General features: G+C 43.7%; 1 protein-coding gene across 10 annotated transcripts in view; it reads left to right on the top strand.

Annotated features, from left to right (window-relative positions):
• Positions 1 to 25,805, top strand: part of PTPRT (protein tyrosine phosphatase receptor type T) — a 405,976-nt gene that overhangs the window by 297,454 nt on the left and 82,717 nt on the right. For all 10 annotated transcript variants that reach the window (XM_072350259.1, XM_072350261.1, XM_072350264.1 and 7 more), the window contains exons 10-12: positions 228 to 429; positions 3,283 to 3,385; positions 20,307 to 20,580. In XM_072350259.1, coding sequence (XP_072206360.1) covers positions 228 to 429; positions 3,283 to 3,385; positions 20,307 to 20,580 — 579 coding nt within the window. The remainder of the gene's footprint in view (positions 1 to 227; positions 430 to 3,282; positions 3,386 to 20,306; positions 20,581 to 25,805) is intronic.

Raw genomic sequence — 25,805 nt, forward strand, 5'->3', positions numbered from 1 at the left:
AAGGTTTAGTGGAGGGAAGAAATTGGTTTCATCCAAAGCAAAGCCTGGAAAAATGGTGATATTCACGTGGCAGCATCCAAACGCAGGGAGGTTCACTGGTGATACTGCACTTATCTGCCCTTTTATTTTTGATCTTGGGTTCCAAAAGGGGAGTGAAAAAGGGTTGTAGAGAGAGGCCAGGTGCAGAAGGCCACTATCACCTTACTGTCCTTGTTCTTCATTTGCAGATTACTTACAAGGCCGTCGGGTCCCTGGATCCCAGTGCTGACCTGTCCAGCCAAAGAGGGAAAGTCTTCAAACTAAGGAATGAAACGCATCACCTCTTTGTAGGATTATACCCAGGGACTACGTATTCATTCACCATCAAAGCCAGCACAGTGAAGGGCTTTGGGCCACCCATCACAACACGGATCGCAACTAAGATTTCAGGTATTGCTTTGGGGAAGACAAAAAAGGAACTTTGCAGGGCTTTGTTCTTCAGATCTACAGCTGATGTGTGAAACAATAAAAAGGCATTCCGTTTGGTATCTCCTCCATGAGTTTCATGGGGACCACAATCTATTATCTATGTTCGTTCAGGTTACAAATGCAGGGGTTTGTTTATGGATGCCTTTGGAGGATTTCAGATGGGAGCCTTTGTTACTTCTGTAGTTAAACCCTCACTACAACAGGCTGTTCAAATTATAAATTCAGTCACTAAAACTCCTTCAAAAGTGTGGCTTCATCTCAAGAACACACCAGAAATGGATGCAGTGAAGTAATTGAATTAATAGCAGAAGGAGATGAAAATAAAGAAGGGAAACTGTATTTCTTTCTTCCTGAGTAAGGCCAGGAGGAGAGCTGCAGGTAGGCTGATGAGGATGTGAGAGGCACTCAAATCAGGAGGCTCTGCAGAGTGAAAGCTCCTGGGTGCTCAGGAGAAGCGAGGAAACTTGATCTGGCTACCAACAGCTCAGCTGGGTGAGGTGGTGGCTGAGATGACATTGAGTGAACATGTGCAGAATGAAACACGAGAATTTCACTAAACCAGGTTCTCTAACAGAGCTTAAAATGGACATTTTCTGGTGTTTCCATCTCAGTGACATCAAATCAAAGCTTTGGGACGCTTGTAATGCTGAAATATGCAGCTCTGTGTTTTTTCCCTTATGTTCAGAACTAGTTAGTAAGTTGTTAGCAGTAAGTAACAGTGTAAAATTATAAGGAAATACAATATCTCTATTCTCTGCACTGACTACCAGCAAAGTTGGAGCCTTTTAGATGTAGTTAGAAGCTCAGGCTGTAAGGCTGCCTGCAAAGGGAAGGCATGGTGTGTCCTCTGCTTATCTCTGGTCAGAGGAACAAAACAGCTCAGAAATGGGAGTGCTTTTCTCCTCTTATCCAGTTTCTTTTTATTTTTAAGGGAGTGCTCAAATCTTGTTAGAAGCCTGCATGCTTATTAACTGTGTGAGCACTGAGCTCAGTTTCTCATCTCTATATCTCTGTCCTCTAAACTTCTTGTTTGCAATAGATACCCACAGGCCCCATGCAGGCACTTCTGATGTTAGATCACACCGTTGTGTGGTCAGCCCTACACATGGGATTTGAAGTTACTGTTATACTTGCTTTAAGATGCAATCCTAAAGGAAGTAGGGAGAAAAATGAGATTTGCTTTGACTTGTTTTCACTTCTAAGAATGCCTTCGTAAGGCTGTCTAGAAATTGATAGTTTTAAAATGAAATCCATCTATGTTGTAGGCATGTGTGAATTGTAGGTGTTTGTTAATTTATCACAACTGGATGCCTGAATTCCCAAGGACTTCTCTTTGGGCAGGACTCAGCACAATGGGCATCACATCAGTGAGCAGTGCTTGCTGTTTTAGGTTGGTCACCACCAAGACTCATTTTAGTGAAGGGCTGTCCAACTCTTCCACGTTGAAGACACAAAAATACCATCCTGTGACAAATACAGCATGGTTGCGGAATTGTATCTGATACCATTAGCTACTCCTGCCAGAAGCTACGTTGCTTCCACTTATTTCTCAACCACATGGCATCTGAAAGTCAAATGGTGCATTCCGAGAAGGAACCAGCCCAGCTGGCTGACACGGCAGAAGGCATTTCAGTTGCACCAGTTCAACTAGGCCAACAGAAGCTGCACCGAAGCATGGCCTGCAGAGGTACAGCCTGACCTGTTTGTGGTACCTGAGGTGCCCTGCAGCCTCTGGTGGCACTGCAGTGTCCCTTCAGTGCCCAGTACAGGAGCAGCACAGTTCTGATTGTGGTATTTGCAGAGAGTGCAGTGGTATCAGGTATTGGGTACTGCTGGTACCCTGCATCTTTAAGTGACTCGTATTGCTTCCTTCAGTGCACAGCGCCTTCTGCAGAGGAATCCCTGCTAAGGAACTGGCATTCGTTCTGAACTTGTTGCCAGCTTATGGATAGGGAAGTCAGTTGCTGAGCTGATAATAGGAAACACCATGCTTAACAGTTCTCAGGCATTTAGATAAAAATCCTGATTGTAAACAGGATTAATGTGGAAATCGCTGTGAGAAGATTAAATGTGGGACCCCCACAATGCAGCTTGCCCTTGAGAGCTGTAGATGAACTGAGTGGGACTATGCTCTTCATGTAAATTCTTCTATTTGCTTTATAGTTAGGGATATTTCAACAAAGCTTACCTCTTTGGAATACATACAGCGCTGCTCAGATCCTTCAGTTCTTTTGTCCCTAAGGGATGTCTGCTATTGGGGAAGAATTAACATAATGAGTAGGCTGTGTTTCCTAGGGAAACCTGTCCCATCTTGATGATATGACCCTAGCAGGGGGTAATAAAGCAGAAGTAGGAAGAGGACTGTGGCTAAGTGTAAGTAGTCAGTGGTTTTCCATAATGCCACAGGGAACACCACTGGTGGGAGTGATGGATACTGTGGCTGGTCACTGCCCGCAGCACATGCTGGTGGGCACATCACTTAAGCACTGGGGTTAAATACCCGTTTGAGTGCCTAAGTAATTCCATACTACTCTCTTTTGATGCTTTCCCACTTCATAATGTACCTTCCAGCTAATCAAGGAGACACAGCTCACACCTGCATTAAAAATTCTGCAGGTAGGTGCCCCATATCAGCACTGGAGGGCCAGTAAGAACGGGATCCAACCCAGGATTAGTCACAGACATTGAGAAAGTATTTTGATGTCTCATTGGAGAAATGTTAAACGGCCTCCAAGAAATAATACGCTCGTTGCTATCACTACTGCACGCAGCAACTGGTGTCTCGGTAACGTGTTGCTCTTTGTTCTGCCACAGCACCATCAATGCCGGAATATGACACGGACTCGCCCTTGAATGAGACCGACACCACCATCACTGTCATGCTGAAGCCTGCTCAGTCCCGTGGAGCCCCTGTCAGGTGGGTGGTTCCTCCTCCCTTGTTTTTGTAGCATTCCCCTCTCTTTCCTGCCCGGGTTTCACTTGTCTTTTGTTCTCATCTGGTAATGGAGCTGTTGATAGCAAATGCTGGCTACAGGACCAACTTGCCTGTTGATTCTACTTTTTGCATTTCTTTTTATAAATGCTTCCTGTTGCTAACCTCCAGGACTGGCTGCTGATGGCATTGTATGGGGTTATTGCCCTTTCAGCATCGCCTCAGGAGCCTCAGCAGTACTGGAGTTTCAGTTTATAGAGCTGTGTGCTGTGGTGTGAGCTCAGCAAGTGTGGAGGAGGCTGCAGGCCTCCATCTCCTGCCCTTGTATCCATGAGGGACAGGTCTTTGTTGTAATTATACAGTAGGAATGGATGAACCAGTGTTTACAGGTCATTTGTTCCAAATTTGGATCCAGCCAGGCTCCTCACATTTCAGTGTTACTTACAAGCCAGCTGTTACTCCCGGCTTGATGTAGAGAGAGGAGGTGATGGAGGCTGGTGGAGGTCTGGCTTAGTGGGATGCCACCAGCTGTAGGTGGGCAGTTTCCATTTGCAGAGTTGGAGGACTTAGGGGCAGGAAGCTGTATGAATGGATGTTGTGGAACAGGAGGATGGCCTTGTAGGAAACATCTGTGACTAATCCTCAGCTGGATCCCATTCTTAGTGGCTCTCCAGTGCTGATATGGGGCACCTACCTGCAGATCTCTCTCTGGCTGCTGAAACGTGACTTGGAGGCCTGTACTCGGAGACAGCCTTGCCTTGCCTGAAGCTGGCAGGAATGCCAGGCATTCCTCCACTCTCTGTTCTCTTCAGCTGAGCATATAAATTGAAGTGCGTATGGTAAAACCAGCTGTAGTTTACTTAGGAGGACCTGGGCTGCTCTGTAAGATACCCAGCAGCCATTACCTTCCTGTAGGCTCTTTAGGATTCCCCTCGAGTTTTCACAAGACACTTTTTCCCTCTGAGTGGTATTTTCAAAACAAATAATTGCTTCTCTCAGAAGTGAATGGGCTTTGTACATCCTACTGATGAGTTCCTAGTGCTTCTTGAAGGTGTCTCACTAAGTGTTCAGGGGCAGATTACTCATGTGTGGACTCGTTTAATGAAGTGTCCCATCTCAATTAGCGCTCCGTATATGTCACTGCTTTTCCCCAGATTGCACCATTAGTTTGAAGCAAAGTATCAATTTTAAAAACTGAGCACCACCCCCTTTCTAATCATTCAGGCTTCAACATTTCCCCTTTTAATCTCTGGTATTCCGTATGAACGAATTTAGGAGCCTATTTTCTGAGTCCTTTAGGGATATTGTTGCGCTGGAAAATGGCTGTAAAATCACAGAGCTCTGTTTTGTTTTATTTCTTTATATGGGGGAACGTTCCTGTATCTCGTTTTACCACCTGCTGTCTTAAGAGTGTTGCTATTTCGGCTTTTTATTGAAAGTCTTGTGATTTTTCTTGAAGCCAATTTCCTACACTTTAACCTCTTTCAGTGAATGGCGTCTTTTTCAGCAAATGCATCTATTGTAAGGTAAAAAAAAAATCTACCTAGTTTTCTTAATTTTTCAGTCTTTGTTTAATTCCATTCTGGCCTGTAGTACCCACAAATATTACACCCTGCAAATGCCACATCCAGATGATGAGATGACTTCCTTTCTTGAGCATGTTCCATTGACACAGAGGAGTGTGAAAACCAGAGCAGAGGTGTGTGTGTGGTAGGAGAGCTATGGCTATTAGCTATGGCAGCTGAGCAATGACTGAATACCTTTTTCTGTATAAATATAGCCTGTTCTTAGACTAATTTCAGGAAATCCAACAAATTTGACCTTGTATCAGTCTTTTCCCAACCAATTCCCTTTTCTTTCAGCCTGTTCCACACACTTTCCAGTTTGGGTAAATCTCTTGTAGTACAGTATCTAAAAGCAGGCAGGGCTCCCTCAGAGGCTTCAACACCATCCAGTCAATGAGAAGAATGTGTTATGAACTGTTGGTGACACTTAACATGCAAGGATGGGGTGTTTCTTCCCTCTTTGCTTTTCCATAGTGTTTTTTTGTTCATATTCACGCTGAAAGTTAATATACCCACTTTTTTTGTTGTTGTCTGGTTACTTGTTTTATGTTTTAAGCTTATTTTTCCTTCACAAGTATGGCATTTTGTATTCATCTCAAATAGTTACCATCAAATTGACTTTCAAAATGCTTTTAAATCTTGATGCAAACGTAGAGTGCTTCCATCCCTCCTTACTCTGATGCCGTTTCCCATTCACTTACAAAGCATTAATGAAGATAACAGAATCAGGTTCAGGCAACACTGATGCTGAGCATTGAGACTGTGTGAGATAGGTGGAGGGATCCCACATGAGGGGAAGGATGCCCGTTGTTCCAAAAGGATGTCTGTAGGATGTCTGCTCTCCTGGCCTCCCTTGTAGGCATGACCATGCTTTCCTTGGTCCATTCCCTTTTCCACTGACCACTCTGCCTGCCTGGGGTGTTTCAGAAAGGGCTCTTGGAAATGATCTGAAATAGTTACTGCTCACAGTACCTCATAGGACCTCTGATCTTCAGATCCATCTCTGTGCAGGAATTGGTAGACCCCCTCATCTCATCCTCTTGGACAGTACTCCAGGCAGCCAGTTTCTGCTCTGCAGTGCCCCATGTTTTCAATATAATCCTTCCAAAATGTGAAGGTGAAGAAACAACAACAAAAAAATCCCCACACGTTCAGTACATAGCAATTATTCTTCATATTTCCTCTTAGATGTGAGGGAGGCGAATTGGAGCGTGTGCAGGGCTGTGATTGTAAACCAGTATCTGCCCAAAAGTTATGTGACTGCCTTGTGTTACTTCATTCTGCTACAGTCTGAGCAGCATATAGATGGAGTACGGTTTGCAAGATCATTTTTAGAGTAATATTGTAGAATATTTCAGTAAAGATTCATTGTTTTTCCTCTCATGTGGAATACTGGTGTACTAAATCCAAAGTCACTTTCGACATTGAGACATTTCTGATGTTTCCTTGTGCTCACAATCAATAACTTAAATGTGGTTGTTTGTAAAAGTAATGATTGTGAACTTGACATCGTTAACAAACTATAGATGAAAATCAAGACACTTCCATATGAACTAATACAAATAATATAAACTTGGGTATACTTTTGTAGACTTTGTCTTATTGCCAGAGGAAAGGTGGAGCATCAGCAAGGCATAAATATCCTCCCTTGTGGCCTGGGCATTTCATTCTTTCCTTGTGGTAAAATCTGCAGAGTTTGACTCCAAATTGCCCTTTAAAAATAACTTTTGGTGCTTCTTATATCAATCCAAAGCCTGTGAATGGTGTTGTGATTGATCGCTGAAGGCTGACATTCATCTGTAATACGTTCAGAAGCAGAAAAGAAGAACGCAAGCGTTCCCAATCTTTATTCCTCAACTCCTTCCTGAAAAAAATCCCAGTGTGATTTTGAAGATAATTTTGCCTGTGAATCCGTTATTGTCAGGAGGGCTGCGTCCGTCCTTCATAGATTATTCACGTATGACATCTTTAGACCTCTATTTGAGAATTTATATCTCATTCGCTGCCTGAAAATACCGCTGTGAGGGATTTTATCTCCATGAAGAGTCTGCTGGGCTGTTTGCTGTGTGCTGAGGGGTTTGGAAGTCCATCTGGTTTATTAAGAAGCCGTTGGTTGTATCCACCTATACTACTATTACAGAGAACATCACATTTTCAGAGCATGTATTAGTTTTAGGGATTTCAGAGTAGAAATAAACGCTCACCTTAAGGGTGATTGCATTGTTGGCATGCCGTTCCATCTCTTGGGGCTGCTGGGCCATTTGGAGCAGAGTGCAATTACACACAGGAGTTTGAGCTGGTAGAGAATTTCTTTGCTGGCAAAAATAAGAATTTAATTTCTCTGTATTGCTTCGCTGCAGTTCCCCAAAGTGTATCAGTAGCCAATCGGTGATGTTCTTTTGAATGTCTGCTGCCATGCAGGCACCTATCTGGTGCTCTTTATGCACCTATCTGATGGTCTTTAGGCACCTGAAGCTGTGCTGGGCTAAAGAAAAGTGTTTTTAGAAGGTATGTTTTCAAACCTTGCACATAACCCCGTGCATATGTATCCAGGGGTGTGTGTGTTGTGTAAGGAGGAGGTGTGAGTAAGGATGGGTAAATGTATTTAGGTCAGATTTGTTTACGATGTGTCTCCACAGTGGTTGGGTATGCTTAATCACTGTATTAATGTGCATCTTAAAGGAAATAAGGACATCTAAATGGGAAAAGGGAACTAGAAGTATTTTAAATATAGTTAAAAGTGCTGAGCAAAAGGTGAAACAAATATTTTCATATCGCCAGCCAGTAGGAGAAATTAATTCATATGAACGAAGCCCCATGTTACTCATGAGTATTAATCTGATTTTTGGTCTCTCATGCATGAAATAATGGAAATATTTTTGGTCTATGTGTTGCGAAATGAATCAAGAGGAAACAGTTGTGCTGTTATTCAGCAGAACACCTAAGAACAGTGGTTCTTTTCTGTTTTTTTTTCTGCTCAAGCTGTTCTCCAAGCAAGCAATCCTCTGTGATGTTTGTGCGTGTTCATGTCTTCCTATACATAGTAACAAATGAAAATCCCCTGTAATGCAGGGGAGTGGCATTGCTTCCATCTTGCATTGGAGAGCTGAGGCTTTCACTGCTTAATGCTGGCCTTCCACTTCAGTGCAGCAAAGTAGAAATGCTGAGTCTGAATTCATAGGCTATAGTGTTCATCTTTGTGTTGTTCTTTTTCTCATCATTTCAGTCACCATCCATTTGTACAGAACTTACCTTAACTAAATGCCTCGCACTGGTATCTTGATGATGATGATTTTTGGAAGCACGGTTGTTCTTTCCATCCTTAGAAAAGAACCATTTGCAAACCTAAGAACGTTGATTCTGTGGCAGATGAGGGATGAGATCTACAAATGAGCTATAAATTTGCAAAATCTGTTGGGTTTTTGTTTGTTTTGCAGATAGAGGCTTTGGTGTTTACATCTCAGTGTCTGTGTTGGGAGCGATGCTGTTCAGCTTGTTGCTTTGCTACATTTGAGTGTTACCATGAGTTTGCCCCAGGCATTTCTGCTGGTAATTAATTCATTAATGCCAGGAATGGGTGGCGATTTCTTGCTCTTAAAACTCCTGCACAGAATACCTTGTGCTTGGAAATAAAGATTGGAGTCAGGGATCAGCAATAAAAAAAGGTTCCAATGTTTAAAGCTGTGGGGAGCGTAACAAATTATTGTTATGCCCTTGGTAATTCTGAAAGATCAGTTGCATTGATAAATGTTATAAATACCTGGAAAAATAAAAATCCCAGCCTGCTTTTTCTTAACTCTTATTCCAATGTATGCATCACATGACACGGCTGATTGAACACAGGGCAAACAGTCATCACATTAGATCTTTTAATTTTGTAGTATCTAATGAGGAATGAGATTATCAATCTACGCTTCTGATAGTATAAGCCTAATTATCTGTATTAATTAACATCTCCCATAATATACCTCAGGGATATTGTTCTGATATCATTCAAGCTGGGTTTCTCCTGCATGGCGGTTCTGTCTTTCATTTAGGCAAGAGTTTGAAGGTAAATGAGCAGAGTTCCTTTCGTCCCAAAGGTAAACTGGAGCTGCTTTTTCTTCAGTGGTGTGTGATCATGCCCAAAAGAATGAGAATTTACATGAAAGGCTGGGAATAATGGCAGCTGCACAGACTGCTGTGCTGGTTATTATACCAAACAGCAGAGTTTCACCTTAAATATCTGCCCCTGGTGAGCTGAGCATACACGTCCCTTTTGGCAGGAGTCATTGCATGATGGGCGTAGTGCATGCAGAATGACTTCAGTGACACTTGGAGTTGTTCTGGTTCTTAGCGATGCTTTGCATGCTGTACGAAGGTAGAAGTACGATGGAGATGTGGGGTTGAGTCAGGAAACAAGGTGACAGCTGTAAGTGTCAGGAAGGAGTATTGTGATTTCTATGTAGAGTGGCATAATCAGTTGAATAGATGTTTCAAGGTGTTTTAGTTCCCCTGAAGGGTCAGATGCTGGCCCTAAAAAGCAAGGCTGAGTGGCATTTTGGGTCAGTTGTCTCATCTAGTACTGGAAATAAGTTCTCTAACTGCAACATCTGAGAGTACTGTCCCTTAAAATGTCACGAAGCTGCCGTTACCCATTTATCAGCCATCAGAAACATGCCTGCTCCCTGAGCCTGCATGACCTGCTGTGCCTCGCTAAGCCGTTCTGCGGAGAGTTTGGCAGCAGCTGGGAAAGGGAGAGGAAAGCCATCAAATTTACATATATTTTAATTATAATTATTTTAGCAATCAAATTACACATAGAGACAATTCTTTTGTGTCAAGTAGCGTTTTATTAGCTGCACAGTGAAGCTTTCACTAACATTTTTCAGTGTGCTTTGTGAAGGCCTGAGGATATCGAGAGTCAGGGAGTGCATGTTTTTGCATAAATCTTTCATGCTGTCCACATGAACTGTCAGATTAAATTCCAGCAATCAAAAGGTTAATGAAGTCTGAACTTTAAGCTGAGAATCACAAATTGATGGCCGTTTTCTCACATCAAGCTGTCAGCTGGTAAGACAAAGAGGGAACAGGGGAAAATGCCCCCATGGCCAGCGTGAGGGTTTCTTTTTCCCAAGACGTTTCTTTCTTTGCATTGGAGCACCCGGAGTCAATATTCCCTATCTGTGTTATCCCAGAATAAAAGGATAATTGCAAACTGCATAAAATATTTAAAACCCCGGAAAATGCATTTGTTGAGATGTGCCACCAAACCTCCTTTTGCCTGCAGCAGCCCCTGGATCACGCCCTGAGATGGGATGAGATGCCCCAGGTGGGAGCTTACCCACAGGCAGCAGCTCGGTTCCCATCACAGGCCACAGAGGGAGGTTTGCCTAATTGAAACAACTCCTTTTGGTACTGAAAAGCAGATGGGGATGAGTCTGGGCAATAGTCCCTGGCAAACATCACCCCTCGGAAGCGGTGCATGAGCCATATCCAGCCAGCATCCCTCCAGCAGCAGCAGGGCTGAGATGTTCAGAGGGCAAGCGGGTGCCTTCCTGCATATGGCAGGCAGTGTTTGTGCTAGCAGGTGCCCCTCACTGTGTCTACAAAAACCACAATAAAAGGGAAGATGAGTAAGCTCTGCTTTGCTGTTGCAGACTAAGGCATTTCAGGATTTAATTAGACTACAGGTATATAAATTCCGGAAACATGTTAATGCTCCCGTGATTAAAATTATAGAGGGCCTAATTGAAAAAGCATAAACCGAATTGAAGAATTCCTAATTATAGTTTGCTTTGAGGTGTTAATTTCCTCCATAATGAATGCATAATTTCTTGAACTAGAAAAGGGGGCTGCTGCACCAGCGCGTGGGCTGCAGATGGAATGAAGGGATTATCATAAATGCAGCCAGACAATTCGGAAGAGTAAAACCTCTCCAGCCATGGTGCTGTTCTGCCTCTCTGTAATTTCAGTTCCCCTAGCACAGCGCTTTTCCAAAGCAAAAGGCAGAGCTAGGAGATGGTGAGAGACTTGCTTACGGCACAAAAGGAAGGGGAAATTGGGCTGGTTTAATTAAAAGTAGTCGTGGTGCAAAAGAGGAGTGAGGTGGAGAGTGGTATTTCACTGGAAAGGTCAAACAGTGGAACAGAAGATGCTGACTTTCCTCCTTGATTCAAAAGGAATTGCAGGAGCTGATGTTGATGCAGGTTGAGGGGGCTTTTTATTCTTCGTGAAGGATTCACCTTATGTTTCAGCTTTTCTCCCACATCAAAAAGATGCGTAGCTTAGAAGGGAGTGAATGGCGAAGTATGTCTTTATCAGGCACTGCCTCCTGTTGGGTAAATCTGCCCCATTCTCTGTTGGAGATCTCTGATGGTGTTTACAAGTGATGACAGACCAGCTGCCAGCCCTTATCCTTGGGATTTCCATTTCCCTCTTTTCCCACCCACAGCTTACTTGTATTCCAGAGCTGAAGGTGCTACTTCTCCCTGCTGCCAGAAGCATCAGCATTTTGCACCTCCTGAAAAGCACAGTGTGTTCTCCCTGTGAGGTCTGGTACCTATTGATCTGCACAATGGAGAAAAAAAACTTGTTTCTGTATGGAAACTGGCTTAATTGCAGGGAAATACTCAAACTCAATGAGAGCAGATGCAGGTACACCCAGCCCTTGTGCAAGGCCCTGATTTATGGAGGGCATGGTAGAACCTGCTGGGAAGGGCCTGCTCCACTCTCTCCTAGTCCAGTAAGTAGCTGAAGAACTGCTTTGGCTCTTCTTGTCCTTGAAACTTACTTTCTTCTGGTCCCAAGACAAACCAACCATCACTGAGACCTCAGTCAGCGATGCCTGTTTAATGCTAAGTGACATCAACACAAAAGGGTTGTGGTGGGTTTTTTTTTTCCTCTAGATCAAACAGATGGCAGGTGGTTCAGGAGGGAAAAAACACCTCCAAAGCCACAAACATTAGCTCCTGTTGCAGCGAAAGCCCTATCTGTCTGCACTCATTATCTTTAATCTGCCAGCACAAAATAACATTGAGCTGGAGAGATAGGAACTGGGCCTATTCCATGGGGGAGCAGGAGCTATTATGTCTAATCTGTGTTGCAAGCCAGGTCAGCCTTATGGAGATGGCTGAGATAATGGACGCGGAGCTTTGAAATGCCCTATAGTTCTATGTTACTTTTGCCATATTTTTCTCAATAAGATTAAACAGGGGGAACTTTAGGCATTAAGAAAAGTACTGTGTGTGTGTGTGTGTATGTATGTATGTATATATATATATGCATAAATATGCATGGGTCAATCTAAAAGTAATGCCTCTTATTTATTCCCATGGAAACTGCAATTGGTATGAAGAGCACAATAACACTGTTTGATACAGCACATTCTCAGCTACAAACCACTATTTTTTTCAGCGTAGTCACCACTATTAGCTGTGCTTTTTTGCCACTGATGAACCAGATTCTGCATGCTGTGCTTGTAACAGTCTGCACCAGCAGAGGTAACACGCTGTTGCTGTCGCCACTGCTGAAATGCACTGCCCACCACCTCGCTGTGCTCACATCCACTGCTTGATCTCCATCACTGTTCACCAAGTGTCAATGAATGTCAGTGGGTGAGATTTTTTCTGCATGGAGGAATTCAATTCCACCCCTTTGCTTCATAAGCAATTCAGTGTCAGACAGTATTCTGTCAGACTGCCCCTCTGCTGCCATCTATCACATGGCAACAAAATGGAATGGGATATTGTTGGGAAGGTTCAACCTCTGCTGCCATCCCACCAACATCTGCCTCTGATGTTGTGGGCCAACATCATGAAGTAGGAGGCATTACTTTCGGAGCACCCCTTGTAATTCAGGTAAATCATGCAGTGTTCTGGTGGTCTGAGCATGGAAAGAAAGTAATTTGTTAATTATGGACTGAAGGCCAGAGTTTATAACCATTTTGTTTTAAGCACACAGATCCTTTGGTCATTAGACCCTGACTCTCAATGCAGTTGTCTTCTTGACAACTGTGTATGCTTTGTACTGCTAACTCATTTCTGTTTGGTGTTCACTGGCACTGCTGGGGTTATTAGTTTAGTGCATTAGTCTAGCTACAGAGAAACATTGGGCTATGGTTGGAACTTTAGTCCAGTGGGGATAGGATCAGTCTTTACTTTTAATTACCTTTTTCTAGTGCCCATTCCACTTGTCATAGAGATTTAACAAAGCTTGATGTTCTAATGATAAATGAATGCCCGTATGAAAACCACGGTTCCAAACAGTGTTAGCCAAGTGTGAAATCACTACATCTTGTTTCCTGAATTTCAGGGTAGGAGGGCCGTGGTAGGCTGGTAAATCCGGGTGTGAGAGTGTGAGAGTGCAATACAACGTGGAGAGACTTATCAGCCTTCTTGATGAAACAGATTGCATTACCACTGGCTCTGTCTCAGCAGTGTTTTTTAATAGCAGCGACAGTAATTAACATCTTCTTTCTTTGCTTTTCTTTTTTTTTTTTTTCCTTTTTTTTTTTCTTTTTTTCTTATTTCTTTTTTTTTGACAAATTTGGCTGAATTTCGATATTTTCAACTGGAGCGAATGTAGGCGAGGAGTTGTTTAATTTAAATGAGTGTTTAAAGAGCACACGAAAATAACTTCAAAATGAAAGATCTGGTGTAATAACTTTGCAATATGAGAGACTATTTCCTCAAGTAGCATCACTTTCATAAGCTTTATTTGTGTGAATGCCTTCTTGCAGATGCGAAGAAGCTGATCGTATTGATGGAATTGCAGCCCAGTTATTCATAATGGGCTGGGTTTTGGCTCTTTGAAATAGCCAAGCATATTGCAGAAAAATCTTTATTTCATATTCTTTTCCATAAAAACGTTTATTGAAAGCTGACCTTAACTTCAGCATATTGCGTCCAACATGGAGCTGTATGGAAATAGTTGTAACCTTTAATTGATTTTAATGGCTTTAAAATCAGAGCCCAAATAGAGAGAAAATTGCAGAACAGTGTATTGGGTCCCTACGTGTACATCCTAGATGGCTGTGAAACCCAGTTCATTATGCTTTGTAGATTAGTTTCAGAGCTTCTGATTACAAGTGCATAGGAGGTATTAAGGGTGAAATTTTGAAGCGTATGAAGTAGACAACTCAATTCTCAGGAATGTATTGGCACCTGAGCATTTTATCACTGGGAAACTACTGAGGGAATGTTCAGCATTGCATTGAAGTTACACGGTGCTGCAGGGGTGGTGTATGCTCAGAACAATGAGTCTCCGTGTCTGGCCTTATAGGATCATGGAATGGCTTGGGTTGAAAGAGACCTCCAAGCCCGTCCCATTGCAGCCACCTCCCATGGGCCTTCCACTAGCATAGGTTGCCCAGAGCACTGCTCAGGATGGAGCTTCCACAGTGTCATTGCTCTCTGATCATTACGCATTTTGTTCCTTTGAATTTAATCAGTAAATGACTTGTGTTCTAATAAATATTTTTGAGAGTTAGTAAGTTTTACTTGAATTTATTACAGAATCCCTTCTGTACAAGTTCTCCCGGACTGGAGGCACACTGCTTTTACTATTTGGTATTTAATTCCATTTCTTCATTGTTACTTTAATTTTTGAGTGAGCTCTATGGAGACCTGGTGGATTTCTGTATGGCACTCCTAGCTTCCATTGATTTTCACCCAGAGGGTGGTGATGCACTGGAACAGGTTGCCCAAGGAGGCTGTGGATGCCCCATCCCTGCAGGCATTCAAGGCCAGGCTGGATGTGGCTCTGGGCAGCCTGGGCTGGTGGTTGGCAACCCTGCACTTAGCAGGGGGTTGGAACTGGGTGATCTTAATGGTCCCTTCCAACCCAAACCATTCTGTGATTCTGTGAACGTTGAAGTGAGAGTATCATGCACCACATCTAACCCTGTCCTGTTTCACTGTGGCAGGAGAGGGTTCCGTGCTGGCAGAATAAAGGCCCTGAGCTTTCATGTTTACATGCAGGTATATTTACAAATATGTTTAAATTGTTTTAACCTGATTTAATGGAGTCAGAAGTGAAATGATGGTGGAAGGTGCTGGTGTAGGTATACGTGGTCTGATTTCTGTGTTGTGCCTTGTCTGGGGCATTCATACCCTCTGCCTGTTGACATTGTGAATCAGCTTCCTGAGGAGATTCGTGGTCTTAAGAGATCACGTTTTTACAACTTTGGCAGTGCGATTAAGAGGAAAGAAGAATTGGTTGTTGGCCCAACTAAGTATCGCACCTTTGCCCCTGTCCTTGTGTACTCAGTGCCTTTTGATCATCTCTGTGCAGCATTAACTCTCACAGATCGGTCAGACAGTATTTGGGTTTGATTTCCATGTGTTTGGATAACCTTTTCAGAAGTGCTGCATCTGCTGATTCTGCAGAAGGGATGCAACAGGGGAAATTCAATGCATAGCCCACAGTGGCTGCTGCATGCCCTCGGTCTGAGATAACGCAGCGTCAGGATGGGAAAGCCTTGCATCTTCATGCTTTGTTTGCCTTTGTTTGCCTTTCATCTTTGAATTAAGACAGCTATTAGGAGGAAACTCACTACCCTTTGGTGGTATCTTGATTCCTGCTGCCTATCAGACAGTTAGCCTGAAAATACTGTGTGCATTCGAACCAGAAATGAGAAGTTCCTGTTCTCTGTGGGGTGAGTTACAAAACTTGCTCAAAATAACCTGCTGAAAATGCATTGTGACATCAGGCTGTGCTAATTGCCACTGGGTTTTGTTCCCAGAGTGAAAATATTATTGGAAATAGCGCACAGTTGATAATATATTGGTGTGTTAAATATTAAAATCAAAGGAAGAAATACTAGATCTTTATGTGGTATGTTTAAGAAAATTCATTACTAAAATGGTCCAAGGGGGATGCCAAACTGCTGAAGCATTGTTTCTTTTAAGCTTTGCTAAGTCAAGTGAGGGGATCACTGTAGGGTTAAGAAGAAAGTGTATCATTGGCATACTGTGTCATCGTCAGGGATATCGTAGAGATGCTCCTTGATGGGAAGCGCCATGTCAGCATACCAAAGTGCACAGACCAGATGTGGAATGCTTTACAGAAAGCTCTGACATTTCCTCCCGTATTCATGCACATCATGCACCCCAAACTGGAGTCTGAACTGAACACAAAGGTAGATTCTGGACAATTGCTTCCTCAGCCCATCCTCGAGCAGCATAAAAAGAAATCAAGAGCAGGGAAAGCGAAGTCTGCCAGAGCTCAGAGATCTTTCAGTAGCTCAGAGACAGGGCTGTGATTTGGAACGTTGATTATCGCACTTGTGCTTCCACACTGAATAGAGAACTCGTAATTGAAGAGATTACCTTGTAGATGATGATAAGAGCACATTTTCTTCCTTTGCAGACAACATTTGTGCTGTGGCGGCCATTATGGCTGCTGCTTTTATCAGTGATTTAGAACGGAGCTGTCAAAAACTTTAAAAAGCTTCTATTAAAGTAATGTGGTTTTATCTATATAAAACCGGTGAGATTTATCAGGGAAGCCTGCTTTGGCCTCCTTTTCTAATAAGAGCGTGCAGCTGCACCTCAGGGCAGGGAGCTCTCCAGCCTTCGAGGAAGTCAGGCTTCTGATCAGTACCAGATTGAGAATCCCTGGAGAGCTCGAGAGTGAGAGCAAAGCTGTGGGTATGTGGAAACCAGTCCTTCATTGCCATTCATGGGGACAATGCAGTTGCTGGTTTGCAGTGAGGTGGTTTGGAGTAGCTTAGCATGAGGAAGGCAAGACCTCTGCTTCTATTCCCCTGCTGCATGCGGATGTGTGGATTTGATGGCAGCGTTTGCAAATGTGGCTGGATATTAAAAATTGAAAGGAGGTAGTTAGTTTTACTGTGTCGTCTTCCAGTTTATTGGCACCGTGGTTGTTAGACAGAATTGGTAGTTTCAATGCTCTGCTTTTGTTGTCTCTTTTAATATAATTTCAATGTATGACACCGAAACTTTCTTTTATCCAGCTGGGCATTTTCAAGCAATGTATTGATTCCTGCTATGAAAGCAATGTTAGTTGATACTGGCTGGAAGCGATAGCTTTGAAGCGTGAGAGGAGGAGAGCCCCAGGAGATCTGTTTTACTGCCTACCTGGTAGCCAGAATAAGAGCTAATAGAATAGCTTGGATACCTCCTCTGTATTTCCATTGCTTCTTTTCTTCCTTGTGTTTAGCTCTTCTTTTTGGGGAAAACACTCCTCTTTTATTTGCCTATAATCACAGTGCTGTGTATTGCAAAAACTGTTGGTCTTAACAAGCTGCAAATGGTTGACCGTGCTCCACATCCCAACAGAAGTGTGGCTGCAGCTGGATCCCTCTGCAGGCCAGAAGGGCAGCTCATGCTCACAGAGCTTGTTTTGAGCTACTGCCTGACTGCAGCCCTAGGGGTCACAATGCATCACGGCCTGTTAGCACTTTTTGAGAACTTCTGCAGTAATGCAGACAACACGGCCATCATTTTGGTGAGTAATTGCATGCTTGCTATCCAGAATCCCCACGTGGGTTTTGTTTGGTTGTAGGACCACTGGCTTTTTTTTGTTCCCAGAGTGATAATCTTCAGTCCAGAGTGATCCTTGAGAGTAGCTGCTCTCTCGGCCACTTGACCACTAGGAAATAACAGAGAGCCTAAGGAAAGAGTGAGGCTGAATGATGAAGGTCACCGAGTCGAGCAGGTAAAACACTAAGAGGTGCCAGCGCTGTGTCAGTCGGTGAGAGCCAGGGCACAAAGGGAAGAACACAAAGTAATGCCATCTGTAACTCATTCTGTGTTTCACCAGGGAGCAGGTTTTTTTTTAGACAGAGGGAATAATGACAGCGATGCTGGCTCAAGTCCTTGTTTCATAGGAAAAGGTGACAGTATTTGAGTAGATTAATGCTGTTTTAACTTGCACACAGATGGGACATCTATTAAATTTCACTTGAATGCCCGTGAAGGAGCCATTGTGCTTCCAGAGATGTCTGAATAAGATTCCAAAGGAATAAACATAAAAAATAAGTTTAAAAATCCAGGTTGTTAAAAGGGTGAGTTATCGCCAGGATAGGAAGAAGTGTGCATTAATGGCTGAGAGGCAAAAGAGTATCTGTTACAAGGTTCTGTATGTATCAGAGGTGTTGCTCATGATAAAGATGAGCGCATACGGTAATGCAGTAGGTGTGAGAGCAGCCAAGGGGGAAACTGAGAATGTCATCAAAGGTAAATAAGTTCTCTGATTATGGAAACAGTGCAGTTACCTGGCCATTAATGTCCCTGGTAACTAACCCTTCTAAACCAGAGAGGTCTGTGGGCTCCCTGCCTGCATGTGGCATACTGAGAAGAGTGAGGCTGTCCTTTCCACACAGCAAGTATGGCAGAAAGGAAGAGAGAACCTGTGACCCCTGTGAGCTGAAAGGAGAATTAGATTTGTGTGTGTGTATGTATGTAAGAGAAACATCATCTAAAACCAGCAGAAACAGGCGTGTATGATTGTATGCAGCAGGAAGCAGGCGGTTTTTAGGTTAGAAAGCATATGGCAAATCCCCACAGAAATGTCCATCACAATTCTGAGTACGTCTGTCAGCAAACAAAAGCTTCCTTGGATTTTTGTCAGCATCGTGGATTATTGCTGCCAACGTGAAGGGTCAGAGTAAGACTCTGCATATAGTCTGTTAGCGAGCAGTGTCCCCAAAGGCAAGCTACAACTCTGCAGCTGAGCTTGAGGTTGAAGTTAAACACACTTTTGCTTGAAGCTGCTACTGTGTCCTCAGTGGTAATCCCTGAAGTGTTGCTGGGAAACGTGTTTATTGTTTTAGAAATCAGCAAGGAAATACCAGAGAAGTTTAAAATATTCTATTAAAGCCTCCAATGAGCAATAGGATTGAGGAGAGTCTTCCAAAGTGCTTGCCAGGATGTCATTGAAAGCTGTGTCCATATGTCTGGGTGCTCCTGCTGCATTAGCAAATGTGAGTACCATCCTGCATAAGGACAGTTTTAATAGCAAGCAATTCATCCATCGGTCATATTGGTAATGATGATTTGCCTTTGGGCCTGGCCCTGCTGTGCTCATTGCTTCCCTCTCACCACCCAGCGTGCCAAGTACCTGCAGCCCTGAAGTAGTAACATGTTCTGAAACATGAACTCGGTTTTGTTTTGCCTCCTGCCTCTGGGAGGGACCAGAACTTTGCTCCCCACAGAAGCGCTGATGAGCTGCTGCTATGCGAGGTGATTTCCTGAGCAGTCTTCTTGCAGCAATGAGCCTGTGAAAGCAGGGACACGGATCTGCTGCTGGCTGCCTCCAATCTCCTAATCGATCTCCCCTGTCCAGGTAAACAAAAGAGCAGCCCGACACAGGCAGGTGAGGGCAGCGCTGTGAATATCCTGACAAAAAGTGAAATGACTGCAGTGCTATCTCTCTTTGTCAAAGGGGTGAGTGGTGTTAAGCAGGCACTAAACCTGCCACAGCTGGAACGGCATTGAACTAAAGGGCTTTGTTAACTGTCTTTGGAAAGAGAGAAGAAAAAAAAAACAACAACAAATAGGAAAAAAAAAAAAGAACAGTGCATTTGAATGCAACCTCCTTGAGCCTGGAAATAGCAAGCTAGAAATGACAAGGTTGCTATTACATGTCATACAAGGCAAAGGCTTAGCGTGAATCAAAAAGGATTAGGATTTCATAGAGCTAGAAAGAATATCAGGAGTTGTTGTTTCCTGAAACAAAAGTGAACTGGGAGAGAGATGAAGCCACCTACCCACATATGCTGCTCTGTAAGCCAACCTTTCAGTGATGCAAGGTAGGAGGAGACTTGCCAGCAGGAATCACTGCTAGAGACCTTTTCATTCCAGGATGTATCACAAAAGGAGATGTGAGGCAGGGCCAAAACTAGTGGCAGTCTTAGAATCTTTTTCAGTCATCTAAACTGGTTCGTGCACCCTGAAACTATCCAAAACAGAGCTGATAGCATTGCTTTCTGTGGATGCTCCCCTCTTCTGCAGTCATCCCTTGGCCAAGCAAAGTCTTCATGTTTCACTTGGCTGGAGTGGAGGGGAATGCTCAGTACATTAGAAATCTGTTACTGACTGGATCCTATAGTAGGTATTTCTTTTCTGGAAGCGTGGCATGACTGAGATCTGTTCTGACTTTCACAAAGGTGTAATTCTGCTAAAGCAACAGAGCAAATGAACCAGCACTTTACTTACAAAGCAGCTTACAGCAGCCATTGCCTCTGTTACTGGTGTGCCAAGAGCTGTTTTGCTATCACACCCTAATGTAACAGTGTTTTTGTTACGTTGCTTTATTCTTTCACTGTTGGAAGTGCTCTTTATGTTTAAGGATTTTGGGACTCCAGTCTTACCTTCCTCTCTCCCCTCTTCTCCCAGTGTCTATCAACTCGTTGTCAAGGAGGAGAAGCTACAGAAAGCTCGCAGAGCTGCAGACATCATTGAATGCTTCTCCATCCCAGTGAGCTACAAGAACGCCTCCAGCCTTGACTCACCTCACTACTTTGCAGCTGAGCTGAAGCCCATCAACCTGCCCGTCACACAGCCCTTCACTGTGGGCGACAACAAGACCTACAATGGCTACTGGAATGCTCCTCTTTCTCCCCTGAAAAGCTACAGCATATACTTCCAGGCTCTTAGCAAGGCAAACGGCGTAAGTGCAGAGAATATTGCTTGTATCTGTACTATGTGACTACTACTAGCCTCCCTCTCTTTCTCCTCCCTTCTCCATCAGATGACAGTTTAATTGCTGATTATCACTTTCTTGCAGAAATCTTATGGGAGTTATGCAGCCACTACTTGTCCTTCACTCAGCTTTCTCTGTAGATGCAGTGAGAAACTTGTAGGAGTGCCAAGCGATGGAAAGGGCGTATGTTGGCACATGGTGTATGAAGTGGATTGTTTGTAATCTTTTTCCTTGTATTAATGTCGGAGTAGAGGCTGTTGTCCTTTTAAGATGTAATTGTTACATCCTTGCAATCGTCAGTTCACGGGGATTTTAGAAGAGAGATGAGAACTACCAAAAGCTATTAAGTTGGGCTACTGGTAGTCTGCATTTGGTCATGCCGTAGTTGAGCAGTTATGGTTGAGATTTTCACCTTGAACAAAATGTAAGTTTCATGGCAAAGGGAACTTTGTGCCTGTCTTTCTTACTCCTTTTGGATATCATAGGCTGTATTTTTAACATATAGTTATTTTGTGATATTAAATTTAAAATGGGGAGACTGCAAGGGAAACGTAGCCTGCCCCTTTTTCAGACTCAAATACTTTCAGACTCAATACACATCATGCCCCAACAGATCCACTCATAGGAAACTGGAGGGCTCTTTTCCCTCTTAAATTCTTCTGGGAAGTGGCTTGTGACCTACTGACCTCTTACAGCCCTACTGCAGGTCTGCTCAGCTAACAGCATGCAGGCCAGATCCAATCTAAGCAGTCATTCAGCTGCATTCCCCTGACTTCCCCAGTTGCTTTTGGTTATCACGTACATGTTACAGGTTACTCCAGCCTCCTGTGGGGACTTACAGCATTGACACACAGTCAAGAAGTTAGGTAGGGGGGTGTTTTTAGTATATTTGCCATTGCTTTCCTGAATCTAATTTTCACATGGATAATTTCTCTAATACATTCTCTGACAGAACAAAATTACAAAAATCAATCAAAGATGAATGGTAAAGGCTTTGGTCTCCACTTGGGATAGTGACTGTGATACCCAAAACACAGACATGCATCACAGGACTGTCCGTCCTTTAACAGGCTGGCGATGCCAGTGAAGGTTCTCAACATGTCATGCTGTTTTACTGCCTTCATTTATCACCATTCTGCAGAGTATCAGCTGTGTGGCTGACAAGCACAAATCTCTTCTGTACTGTGCTGCTTTTCACCTTGGTTTCCCTTATAGTTGATACAGTTTCCATTCAGCACTCGTCAATTAATTCAATTTTAGATTTTGCTCTATAGAGGAAATTGTGAGATATATGTATATCTCTGTGTCTAGTTAGTTCCCCCTTATATGATAGTTAATTGCTAGTGAAAGGATCCCCAGGGACAGAAGAAACTTTTATTTGCTCAAGTACAATCGAATATGCCACAACTGGGTAATAAGAATGGAAATGTGGGCTTTCCTTGGCGTTCTGGAGTAAGGCAGCAGTAATGTGCAGCTCCTGCTTTTTCTGGAGCTCTGTAGCTCAACACTCAAAAAAGTAGGTATTAGTTTTGCTGCTCAGAAAGGAAACTAAAAGACCTTTCAGAAAGAAGTAATCCAGAAGGTCTGTATGCAGCAATCCATAGCTTGTGGAGGCATGAGAAGCATTGAATTCATGTCTGAGCAAGCAAATGCCTCGTGTTAATAATTTACATTGGTACATTATGTGCTTATGTATCCTCAAAGTGCAGTGTTGCGAGAAAAAGACATAGGTGAATTGTCCAAGAGTGGAATCCAGATCTTAAGTGAGTGGCCATGGAACTTGTTTTGCCCTGATAGAATCCTTAAGGCACGCATTTCAAATGTTAGGGTTTGATTTGCCTCTGATGTTTTGCAGCTGTAAATGTTTTCTTTCATACCCAGAACTGTTTGCAAGTATAATTTGTTTTTAAGAGTCCTGGTTGTTCGTTTCTATCAACAGCCTGAGGCAGCGTGGTGGTCTTCACGAAGCCTACCAGAAATGATGGCTGCAGGAAGGCATTTTTGGATAAGGCACATCTGCAGAATATCTGAGGCAGTAACAATTGAGCACAATTACAAGCCAGCCTTATGTTCCTTTGCACATGAAAAACTTAACAGAGCATCGCCGCTCATTTTTTAATTAGGACATTCTATAGTTTCATTAATCACTGACAGATCTGGAACGATGAAACTTCGTTTGCACACCTGGAACTTGCAATGAGAAGCCTTCGTGCAGTGAACCATAACGTCTTCCTTTAGAAATGGAGGGCTCCAGGGGGAGCTTAATTTGAGGAAACATTCCGCGTTTGGTCAAAAAGCTTGATTAGGAGGAGGTAGTGATGGTAGAGGAATTCTGCATTGTTATTTTACATCTCCTCTGTATGTGGAGGGTTGTGCTCATTTGGTGTTCCTTGTCAGCTCTGTAGCCATTAGCTGCGATTGTTGCATTGAAAGGGACATAATTAACAGCTGGATGCAAAACAAGCGCAGCAAATTGCTTCAAAATCAGATCTCGAGCTTTGCTGCCTTCTCTTGTACAGTGTGGCACTTGTTTTTTGACAGCTGGAGTAAGATAGCTCTGGCTATCTTGATGAGTTCTGTGGGCAGTTATATGAAGCTTGGTCAGCCTGGTGCTGCTTCCAGACAAGGGTATGAACAGAACATTCTGTTGTGCAAAAAGCTTCTGAACTGCGTGGATTTTCCTCCTGGGGATGGTTGAAAGCCAGACACTGAACTGAAAGGTGTCAAATTTTAATAGAGGAGGTGGGGAAGATATAAAAAGAAAACAAAAGCTCCAGGCTTTATAACTGGCCAGTTGAGAAGCACAGTTAGTTACTGATCATCTGGTAGGGACAGCTAGTGCAAGAACTGATACAGGGGGAAGAGCAGACAACTGGCTTTGCTGTGCTCTGGCAGGAGCTGCATGCCTGCCATCCCAGCCAGGTAGCTAAGTGACGTTTGCTGGTTGTCCTGGTGCCACCTGCTACAGATGGCTGCTGGCAGAGCATGATGCTTTCTCAGTCTGTAGAAGCCTCTCTGAAATACGGCACTGCGGTGCTTCTTCTGAAAGGTACGGCCTGGGTGGTGATGTTATCCTTACGCAGAATTAATAATCACAGTTAAATATTGCAGATTTTGTTGTCCCCACCGTTGCAGGTGGTGCCCAGTTAGTGATCCAGCAAACCCACTCAGGAGGGGAGAATTCCTTGGCTCCTGGGATGCTTCCTGAACTTCTGAGCAGCTCAGAAAACAGAGCTTCCTAACAATCCTTTCTGTTGCTGCTGTGCTTTACGTCATTGAGTTGAAATGAAAGCTGTAATGGCACAGTTTCAATCAATAACCCTTGGCCATTTTTCCTCTAAATGGGAGATGAGGCAGGAGGCTTCGTAGCACAGCTGGAGATGATGTGAGGGATGCTGCCAGCTGCTCCTGCAGCAGCCTGGTGGTCCAACAGGTGAGTGATGTGTTCAGGCCAGCTTTGTGAAAAGTGGCAGCACAGGAATCAATGAGAATATTATTTTTGAAGGAATGATGGACTCTACAGAGCTTCTCATTGATTTTTTTTTCCTCTCTAATGACTTGTACTACATGCACAGTCGGGCAGCTCATTATTATCGGGGGATTTCAGGCTGGATTCCTGGTTGCTAACGGGTCTGCTCACATAGTTAAGGAAGATTTTGGGGGTGTGGACAGAGCTGCCAGTAGGAAAGTGACTTTAGTCCTTGTGGAGTTGGCTCACAAAGAGCCAGTGAGGTACCTCACTTCAGCAAAAGCCTTATTATGAAAACCAGTGTGCTACTAAAGCTGCCTGCATTGGTATTGCAAACAAACAGCTGTGAGGACCTCAGTGTTCTGTGATTCCAGCTGTACCATTTTGTCCAGTGATGTTTACTGCTAGTTAATGTCGTGCTGGAGCTCCTGGGCAGCAGTAAAGCAGCTGTGGATACACTTCACTCTTGGTAAGCCCTTGTTTCCATGTCTGGCTGGCCTTTCCTGAGCCAGAAGACATGAACCTGAGCACTGGTAGTCCTATTCATTATGAATAAAATCATCTAGTCAGCCTCAAGTTTGGGAGATACGGACACTGAATAAATGAAATATCCTTGAAATCACTTTCTGTTGTAAATAATAAAAGCCTGAGCCGCTTTGTTAAAGCTCACTTCTCCAGATAACACAAATACTAAAAATAGCTGATAGAAGGAAAGTCAATACGGTATTTAGCTGAGCCTCCTGGAGAACTAGCAGTAGAAATTATAGGGGAGTCCATAGACTCTGCACACTCTGTGCATGTGATTCATTTTGATACAGGGGGAAGAGTACACGATATGTGGAAAAAGGGTCTGGCCACTTGGGAACAATATAAGAATGTAGTCAGGGACTGCCGAGATGCGACCAGGAAGGCTAAAGCCCACCTGGAGCTGAATCTAGCTAAGGAGATAAAGGATAATAAAAAAGGGTTTTTTAAGTACATTAACAGCAAAAGGAAGGCTAGGGAGAATGTGGGCCCCATACTAAGTGAGGGGGGTGTTCTGGTGACGGGGGATGCTGAGAAGGCGGAAATACTGAACGCCTTCTTTGCCTCTGTCTTTAGTGAAAGGGCTCTCCCCCAGGAATCCCAGTCCCCGGTGGTTGATGAGAGAATCTGGGGAATGGGAGATTTCCCTTTAGTCAGGGAAGAGGTGGTCCGTGAGTGCTTAGGAAACATTAATGTCCATAAATCCATGGGACCTGATGGGGTGCACCCGCGGGTGCTGAGAGAGCTGGCGGAGGTTATTGCTAAGCCGCTCTCTGTAATTTTTCAAAGGTCTTGGAGAACTGGGGAGGTGCCTGAAGACTGGAGGATGGCCAATGTCACCCCAGTCTTCAAAAAGGGCAAGAAGGATGACCCGGGTAATTATAGGCCAGTCAGCCTCACCTCTGTCCCAGGGAAGGTGATGGAACAGCTTGTGCTGGATGCCATCTCCAGACAACTGGGAGAAAAGGAGGTTATCAGGAGTACTCAGCATGGGTTCACCAAGGGGAGGTCGTGCTCGACCAACCTGGTGGCCTTTTATGAAGATGTCACTAGCTGGGTGGACGGGGGGAGAGCGGTAGATGTAGTCTACCTTGATTTCAGTAAGGCTTTTGATACGGTCCCCCATGACATCCTTATAACAAAGCTGAGGAAGTATGGGATAGATGAGTGGACGGTGAAGTGGATCGAGAATTGGCTG

This window comes from Excalfactoria chinensis, chromosome 15 (genome assembly GCF_039878825.1).
Source record: "Excalfactoria chinensis isolate bCotChi1 chromosome 15, bCotChi1.hap2, whole genome shotgun sequence".
Classification (NCBI taxonomy): Eukaryota; Metazoa; Chordata; class Aves; order Galliformes; family Phasianidae; genus Excalfactoria; species Excalfactoria chinensis.